Here is a 9,769-nt window from a genome sequence, read left to right as displayed (position 1 = left end):
TACAGCCGCGACTATAGTGTTTAACAAACGTGCAACCAGTCCATTCGCGACCGGCAGCCGGGCTGCACGCTCGAGAACCTCTTTGTCCGCCGTGTCTATAAATAATCCAAGAAAGCGAGATCCTGGAGAACGATCGATGCCAAATCCTTCAGATTTTAGGTATTGGAGATGATCGAGATCCTCGAGGACCGTAGTGTCATGAATCCCTGGAGAACTTTACCGTGAACCTTCAATTAAAAGGTTCACGAAGGAAGCTTGGGTGGTGATTCTTTGTCTGATCCTTGGATAACGTGGATCGATGGTTCTTTGAACATGGCGCAGGTAAAAGGTGTGGTAACGCGAAAGGACTAGGAAAACTTGGAAAGAGCTTGAAGATTCGAAGGAGAAAGTGTTTGGAAGAGGTTTCATCCTCTGGTGACGTGGGACGTGATTAGGTGAAGATGAAAGGTCTTCGAGTGCGAGTGTCGATTATCTACGAACGTTCTTAGACAGTGTCTCGTTGAAGGTTTTCTAATATCGTCGAAGCTTGTCTCGATCGAACGTAAGATTCTCACGATGAAGGAAAACGGGATCCACGGTAGTTCCCCAATTCAGATAGTTTCCGAAGGTTAACCGCGATGGTCGAGAGGAATGGCGCGTCGATCGGCCCAAAATCGCAACCGAACCGCGTACAATGGCCACGTCTTCGACACTACGCGTTTCCAAGACTCGGCGGAGTTGGAAAGTTAGCGCGGATGACCCAGACTCAAGCGCGATCGAGCATGAAATCAATTCGAGACGGCGAGACGCGAAGCAGAGTGGACGCTGAGCTCAATTTACCTGGGGTCTCGCGAAAATCCCTCGATCCGCTTCCTCCGCTCTGCAACCGATCCCTCCTCGTCGCCATTGTCGATTCTCAGGGATCGATAACGCGATTCGTCTCGTGATCCAGCCTCCGATCCTTCGAACCTTGCTATAGTTCACGAACGATCCACGAACAGAGTTCAGAGTTCGGATAGAAGGGCAAGATACCGGAAGAGGTCACCGAAAGGTTCGATTCTTTCGAGATTCGTCGATAAATTTGATAAATTCGTCGAGGAAGAGAAACGTTTCTGATAGAGGATCGTGTAGTTAACAGAGAAGTAAGTGCACTCGGAGGAGTTTCTAGAAGCGACGTCATCGATATAACCACCGCAAGACTGTTTATCGTTCGCCTGTCCTTCGTTGACACCGATTAAACGCGCCTCAGAGCGACGCTTATTGAGCAGATCACTTCCGAATGAACTGGCAGACAAGGACTGGCACCAGCCACGCTCCTGTCGATGCTACTTAAGGCGGTTTGCTACCACCTGCCAGTGTCTCTGACACGCGAGTACCTTGTTCTTCAACAGAGACCTCGGATCATTGTGCTCGCTCATCCAGATCTGTCAACTATTTTGGCATTGATCGGCTTCTTTGCTACTTTTCTTCAACATAGACTGTTTCTTCTTGATGTGGTGATACATCGGATATGGTGACCGGTGAACTGACATTTGGTGAACCTTGAATGGCCAATATGTGAGTTTCAAGAGTAGATGATCGATCGTCGAGATTCGTGAATCATTTTTAATTGCTTCTTCGCTGTTCTTCTTCAACGCAGACTGTTTTTTCTACGGTATTATGTACGATATAAGATATATTGGTGAACTTTGAGTTACCAATTTGTGAGTGTAAGCGGACGATCGATAGACCAATCGTTGCGACCGAATATCTCTCTTTTTTTAATATTCTTCTTGAGTGTAGATTCTTCCTCCTTTTAGTGTGATTTACGATGTGAATACGGCATTGGTGAACCGAGATACGGAGAGCTTCGAATGAACGATACGTGACCGACAAACAGGTGATTAATCGAGTGATCGAGTATTGGAAGTATTTGAAGAAAATCACGAACGTTCCAATTTTTAATTGATCTTAACACTATATAATTAGTGCTTGCAATTATTCGCAGCAGCTGGATTTTTTAAATAATCCAAATTTTAACCGAGGTCTCTGACAATTTGATATACAGAATTTAATAGTTATTTAGTAGATGTTTCAAGCTATTTGACATTTCTCCTGACTCTCGTGCAACTAAATTTTTTCAAGCAATGCGAATTCTACGCGATCAAGGACTTTACTGCAATTTAATAACTGCGGTTTTCAAATTATATAATATTTTTCCAGTAACTCTCTTCTCAGCTGGATTTTCCGATATAAATTCCAGGCCAAGGCCTTTGTAACAATTTAACGCGGATGTTTGAAATTATTTGACGTTACTGATAACTGCTTTCTAGTGAATTCTACGAATAATACGAATTCTAGAGGATCGAGGTTTCTGTGACAATTTAACGCACGTTTGTACGATCTTTCCAACGTCGAGTAACTTGATTGGACTGAATTCTTCGAATAATTGGAATCTTTGGTGATCGACTTCCGCGTAACGTTACAACGCACGTGTCCTACGATTACTTTCGGACTGCTAAAATTTTCGGAATTTTGTTTTTAACGTGGCACGCGCGCTTGCGATCCTCCGTTACGGCTCAATGATTTCCTCGAACAGAACTCCATTCAGACGATTTTATGAAACAAAGAAGACACTTCTGTCGCGTCTACTAAATTGGTCTCGTTTAATAATCAAGATCTCGGTGCATAGATGCGTAACATCGCTATGATTCTCTGAGACAACGAGTTGATCAAGCTGACCTCCTTGTCAAACCCTGAATCCCAAACGACCGAGCCGAGAATCGCTAGAATAATCAGGATCTTCCTGTGCAATCTAAGCCAACTTCGTCTTGGAAAATCTAAGAATGTCGACGCGTAGCGTAGCAGAAAAGATCGTACGACGAAAAGTGAAGCTATTGGTAAATAAATCTTAGAAGATCAAAAAGCTCGAATAATTCATCGAAGCAATGATCAACCAAAAATACGTTATCGTATTTTACTTATAAACTTACAAGATTTAAAATATATAAATTTATTTAAAATTGTCATCTTCAATCACAAGATTCAAAGAAGTTTCTGATCAGCAGACAATCTAATAATCGATACGAGCTTCAAAACGGAATGCAGTTGAGAATACACTGAACGTCTTAGACAGAATCAATTCCCTGAACGAGGCAAGTCGATCGTGTTACGTTTCGGAATCTCACAGAGTCCCGTGATTCTCTGCATCATTGAACAAGTTGACCGTCGCGATCTCTGGCAGAGTGGCGCTAAAAATACACGACCATTGGTGATTCGACTCGATCGACAACACGATTTCCACGAAATCGTATTCCAGAAACGGTGGCGCGGCCCTCGATCGTTCGACGAGTCGCAATAAAGAATAATCGACCGGACCTCGAGGCCGACAAGGTCGCAGGAACGTTGACCGATCTTTCAAGATCGCACGGCAGACTCGACGCGAAGCTCGATCGGTGGATAAATCGAAGGGCAAGTCGTGGGATCCCTGACCAACGTCAAGCAACGCACCACGGTACTTTGGCGAAACGCTAAGAAGCGTTTACACGCTGAACGTTTAACAGGAAAATCGAAATTCACGATCGAATGGAGGATCGAGAGTGAAGCTAGATCGGTGTATGTATGAAAGTAAATTCAAAAATATATTGCGTGACATCGTCGATGCGAAAGAAAACCACTGAAGACATTTGAAAAGTCGTGAAAGGTCGTTGACCAACGTGAAAAAAATCGACAGTTTTGATGAAGATACATCGAAGATATGAAAACAGAGTCTAACTTCGAGATCGACAAGCTGCATCAAATGGCGGATATCAAAAGGACTACGTAAATTCAAGAAATTCGAGATCGCGTGAAAATTTCGAAGTTGAATGAACGAGACATAAATCAGAGAATAAATCATGTAGCATTGCCAACTACTTCACGAAAATCTCGACGACTTAGTGGCACTGAAGAATAAAACTAGAGCTGAAGATCCTGTTGGAGACGCGATATTAAACTCGATTAATAGTTGAGCGAGAATAAATCACAGTGAAAATCCTATCTCCAACGAATAAACGCGACTAAATCGAAGGAAAAGTCGTGCAACAACGCTGACCAACGTCAACCAAGATTCGACGACGTTTTAGCTGAAACTCTAAGGACGACACGCGAGAATAGAATCGAAACGGCGCCATGGTGTCCGTTCTCAAACGAAGAAAGCCAATCTGTGATCGTTGCACCTGTCGCTATCTGTCAGGCTGGTAAACACGAGGCAAAACCTTGGGACCCGTTCGCGAGCTCCTCGACCTGGACAGTTAGAGAGTAAAGAGGGTACAGCACACCTGACTCGAAGCTTCTTTCTTGCGACAGCTGCGTGTTTCGGTCGAACACGGTTGACAGAGACGTGATTGTTACGTTCACTATCGCGCTGGGTCGAAGGTGGAAACTGGAGGAACTGAAAAAATTGACTTTTCAAGACTTCGACGTAATCGTCGTGGGTACGAAAAGTTTTGAAGAATTGGTGAGAAAGAGCAGAGTAAGAAGTTGAAATTGACAAGGAAGAGGAAGCTTGGTCAGAAGATGAGATTTACGTCAAATGACTTATCTTTCTGAATAAATTTAATGATTAAAGTGGGTGTTGCGAGTAATCGTGAGGATCTTGTTCTCGCGTAAAGAACAACTTTGTAAGTTGATTGTACAGGAAGTTTAATTTAGAAGGCAAGATTGCTCGAATCAAGATCTGTTGCTACGGATGCTGTGAAAAGTAACCTGTTTTAAGGAAAGGAATAGATCGATAGCAGTTTAAGACAAGTTAATAAATATTGCGAAGATAACGAAGCGTAGATATTAATCGCGAACAAGGTTCCTATGTTAAAACTTACCAAGCTGCAGATTTCTCAACGAAGTTATTAACTTTCTAGAAATGAAATCATAAAGCGCAAAGCTTCGAGCTAAAAGAAGTGTTTCGCCGAATTGCCAACGGTCGACGTTGATCATACTTATAATTAACATTGATCGTGACTTCGATACTTCTACGAAGATTTCAATCAATGCTATAAATAATCAATTGAAGCGGCAAATATACGTCGAACCACTATCGATCGAGTATCGATCGTATCCAAAACGATCACTAATCGTAATTCCAACCTTCCGATAAAAATTTCAATTACCACAAACACTGGTAGAATTTTTAAACAATTTATTAAAAAGATGTTTCATCGAATCACCGATAAATGACGGAAATTACAGTTGAAATTAACATCGATCGTATATCTGTAATATTTCTACGGAAATTCTAATCAGCGTTATGAACGCATCGATCGAGTGGAACGATATTTCATCGCCAAGAAGCCACATTAATCATACTTAAAATAAGCACCGATCGTAACTTCAATATTTGCGAAGCTAGCAAAACTTCCAATCAATCGCACAAACACTTGTGCACGTATTCTCGAAAGGAAACGCGAGAGACCACGAAGTGACGCGATTTGAATCAACACCCTCGCCAAAAGCAGACACCCAATCAATCCGGCAACTCACTCAGCCTCGAAACCACGCCTCGTCGACGACGTGCAGCACAAACAAAGCGAAAGCCGAAGCAAACACAGCGACGATCGTTGCGGAGGAGGCGCGAAACCGGTGACTTGACCACGGGCAAGATCGACGGCCGAATGACGTCAAGGTTTTCGCTGGAACCTCGAAAAGAAGGAGAAAAGAAGGATGCAGCCGGATCGCTTTGTGCCTGCTGGAAACGTTAAATATAGCCGGAAGAATTTCCGCGGCATCCACGGGCTCTTCATTCGCTTTGCTCGATTTTCCTAGACCGCGATTTATGCGAAACGAGTGCGAGACCCCTCTCTCGACTGTCGTCGTTGTCGCGCGGAGACTATCGCAGCTTCGTGTTACACGGCTGTACGCGAATTAGCTCGGTTTTACTTCTAACGATTCGGCTAGTGGATTTCCTCGAGGCATTTGCGAGAGGAAAAATGCTGATCACCAAGTATACTACGATCCTGCTGCAGTCTACCAATCAACATATTCTCAGGTGAGTCGAAGGAACGTTGGGCTTTTTTGAGAGGGTGGGGTGATGTTTTTACGTTTTATGGTATTACGTTAAACCGGACTTTTCGAAATTTTCATATATGGAATATAATTGAATTTATCTCTTAACTATATATTAGATGGTCCGAAAAGTTTCTTTCGTTTTATAAGGAAATAGTGGATGCACAACATTTTCCGTTTTATATTATTTTATCGAATTACGTATGATCCATTTTGTTTTATCAAGATAAAGATTACAAAGTTCGATAGATTAGGTTTCGTGTTTGTATGAAGATGCGTCGTTGTAAAAGACGTGTCTGTAAAAGAAAGACACTTTTCGGACGACCAAATATCATTAGGTAAGACTTTGCGAATTTTTGTTTTATTACCGCGATTTTTGCGAAGGTTTGACTGGAAGAATTTAGAACACTCTGTATAGTACATGATTATAGTCGCTCGAGTATCGATAAGATTAAAAAGATAAAGGTTAAAGTTAAAGGTTGTAGCTGAAGGTTATGGAATTACGTAAGAGACGCTGAACTTTCTTGAACTTCCCACGTAAGAATATTACGAACGTAAAATGTTAGATTATATACCGATAATATCGACGATATTTTTATACTTATTTTCGCTCGTGCTCGATGAATTTTCTTCGTTCGTGCTCGATGAATCGTTTTCGTTCGTTTGACATAGAAATTAATATGGTCGACTTGACTAAGTTTCTGGTATATTAATGTGAAATTTCACTTCAAAATCCCTCTTCTATTAATGGAGATTCATGACTTATCTCAGCCCTTTCCCAACTACCCCTAGTGCTCGTAGAAACCAACAGAACGTCGATTGACAATTACGAGTCATAATTAATACGAACTTCTGACGTCGGTAACTGGAGCTGGTAGATTTCATTTCCTCCGATTACTCTCCAGAATAATTCAGAAGGATAAGGGAGGAAGGTAGCTCGGTGGTGTAGAGTCTTCGTCGGTGAATTTTCTTGAGAAAATTTTCTCAAGGAAATCCGATAGAGACGTACGAATCTTCCGCTGCATATTTGAATCTTCAATCGAACAAGAAGTTATTAAATTTCTTGTGTAGAAGAGAAAATCTCGAATACGTTATTAAATTGTTACACATAAAATATCGTTTTTTAAAACCAAGATTTAGTCGTACATATAGTTTTTTAAAAGAATTTTTTAATTTAAAAGACTAATTAATTCCATTATTTCAGATTTCTGCAATTTCTTGTAGTCATATCGCGAACCAAATATTGTTTGTTTTGTTAATTGATGATCTACAAGATGATAAAATAGTAACACGATTCTGTGATTGAAACGATACTCGTAGTGACACAGAAATAAGTGATAAATCTGTCAAGGATCTGTCTGCCATTTCAATACAATGAGAGATCTTGAATCTCAAGAGGCACAAACTAGACGTTTCATGTATCTCCATAGTACCAGATCCAGAAGAGTTAAATTTTAGCATTCGATTCAATTCCCTTTTGATCTTGTTCAGTTTGCATCGAATGTCTCATTTGAATATCGTCTGTCATTGGGAGAAACGTCGATCGAAGTTGCATCTGTATTTCCCAACTCTTCTCCAAACATCCAAGCATCGTATTTCTATTTCTCGTTGATTTATTCCCTTCTAAATACGCGCTCTATGTTTCCAAGAAAATATTAATGATCTTTTAAAAAATATTAAAAATCAATTACAGTCCCATTTAAATACGTCTTCTTTTTCTCAAAGATTTGTTCATCCACTCTCAGCTTCTTTCTATCTAAAGTTCCATCTAGATATTCATATTTATTTGAAATTACTACAATAGAAAACAGGTTGTAATATTGGTCGATTTTGAATATCCTTTAATGAGAAAGTAAAAATGTTCTGTTTCCAAAATTATTCACAGAAAAATTAATTTACGTGTTTTAAGCCACGATTTTTGTCTCGCGTCAGTGAAAATCTTTAGCTCTCACCCTTCTCAGCTATCCATAGCAAACTTCTCTAAATTCAAAACCTGAAACTCCGTCGTCACGCAAACTTATTACGAAGAGAAAGAAAAAGAAAGAGAGAGAGAGAGAGACATAAATCCTTTATATTTCAATAAACATCCACGCGCGCCATCGCAATCTGTTTTCTTCGTCTCTTTTACAACTTTCACGTAAGAGGGCGGATCATAGCCTACCAAGGCGATAACAGATCGAGCTTGAAGCTCGTTCTGGCTGTCACAGATGTTGTCTGACGATATCGACGATATATACGTAGACGTGTATCCCTCCGTTTATAGAGGAGCATCGAGGTTGGAGTTGATCGGACGAGGATTTAAATTGAATGGCGCGGGGCGTCGAGTCTTGGCGCGATCGCAAGTTCACGGTTATAGAGGTCGATCGAAATTTAACTCAACGGTGATAAATCGAGCCGCACGCGCCGAAAATGGAGAGAAGTTTCGGCATGGAAAGTCGAACGGGCTACACCCGGGGTGTCGCTGAAATTGCCGCGGTGCACATTCTTCGCGCTTCTTTTTGGAAGTCTGCTTTTACGACGTCTATATCGATTGTACAGTCAGCTGCTGATTTCTCTGTGAAACGAAATGACACCTTCTTCGTGAATTTGAATATACCTTTCAGTTTCCCTATCTTGAAATTTTTCTGAAATTTTCCAAGCTTCTTGGTTTTTGGTATTCTACAATTACAGTCGATTAGCAGAATTTCCAATATTATTCTACGAACCGCAGATACGTCCAGTTTCCAAAGCGTCGTCGTATTGATTGAAATGTATCTTTCGTCTCGTTTCAATCGCTCCCACTAGTTTTTAATCAGAAACTAACTCTAATCAAATCGAAATTCCTATGTACTAGACACGTGCGTGTCCTTCCTTTCCTAAAATATCATGACAAAAGAGCCGAGGTATATTCTCCATAGCAAAACATCAGAGAAATTCTTCGAATTGCAACGTTTCGGCCGCTCGCCGTTAATTATCGCTATCGCTAACGACGAAACTAATTCGAATCAACCGAAACTGTCACCTCCCGCGCCTTCGTCCCCTGCAGGTACAGTTAAAATGCCTGGCGAAAAATACGATCGACCGCGAAACACGGAACACTGTTCATAGCGCGAGAGATAGCTGTAAATCTGGCGTGCAAAGGCCACTAATGAAAGAGGGTAGGAATTTATCGTCGATATAAATTGTCCCCGGATGTCGGACATCCGGCGGCGTTTGCGATCGATCGCGTTCCTCGCGAATCAGAGGAAAAGAGACTAACGAAAAAAAGAAAAGAGGTGAATGGAAAGGGAAGGAACGATTCCGTTTGCCCTTTATTGGTTCTCAGTGGTAGAGATTAAGTCTCGAAACGAGAAGTTCGTTTTAATTAGGCGATCGAAAACGCTTGGTAGAAAGATCGACGCGTGTGCACGCGAACTGCAATAACGAGGCCTCGTTAGAGGGCCTCGATGAGATCAACTGTTCTATTTGCCACTGACAAACGACCGTTCTCGCCGATGTTCTTGCCTGTTCGCGGTTTCGTGAACGCAATTACCAGGCTGTTGCTTCGGGATGCTGTGCACCCGTTGTTTTCAAATCGCGGTGCTCTGTGTGTGTACGTGTGTACAGCTCGTTTTGGATCCTCGCGTGGGTGATTACCACTGATTTCGAGCAGGCTCCTCTTTGGAAGAAGTCTATTTCGTGGTTTTGTTCTCTTCTTGTTTTTATTCCGTTTGATTTCCTAGTTAGCCAAGTTGTAATTTCACTCTGTACGAAAATTTCCGTTTAACACGTTCGTTGCGTGAGAGTTTCTACG

At 41.6% G+C, this 9,769-nt stretch overlaps 1 protein-coding gene across 7 annotated transcripts in view; it reads left to right on the top strand.

Moving 5' to 3' along the window:
* LOC100746477 (protein sprint) overlaps positions 1 to 9,769 on the top strand; it is a 162,305-nt gene that overhangs the window by 73,392 nt on the left and 79,144 nt on the right. Inside the window, exon 1 of one of the 7 annotated variants that reach the window (XM_012384482.3) lies at positions 7 to 5,980. The exons of the other annotated variants lie outside the window; for them this stretch is intronic. Within the exon in view, the coding sequence (XP_012239905.1) occupies positions 5,922 to 5,980 (59 nt within the window). The 5' untranslated portion in view covers positions 7 to 5,921. Of the gene's footprint in view, positions 1 to 6; positions 5,981 to 9,769 lie in introns of those variants that run through there. 7 annotated transcript variants of the gene reach the window in all.

Source organism: Bombus impatiens, unplaced genomic scaffold, assembly GCF_000188095.3.
Source record: "Bombus impatiens unplaced genomic scaffold, BIMP_2.2 scf_0010, whole genome shotgun sequence".
Lineage (NCBI taxonomy): Eukaryota > Metazoa > Arthropoda > Insecta > Hymenoptera > Apidae > Bombus > Bombus impatiens.
Note: the sequence above shows the minus strand (reverse complement) of the source record. Positions and strands in the feature narration are given on the sequence as shown.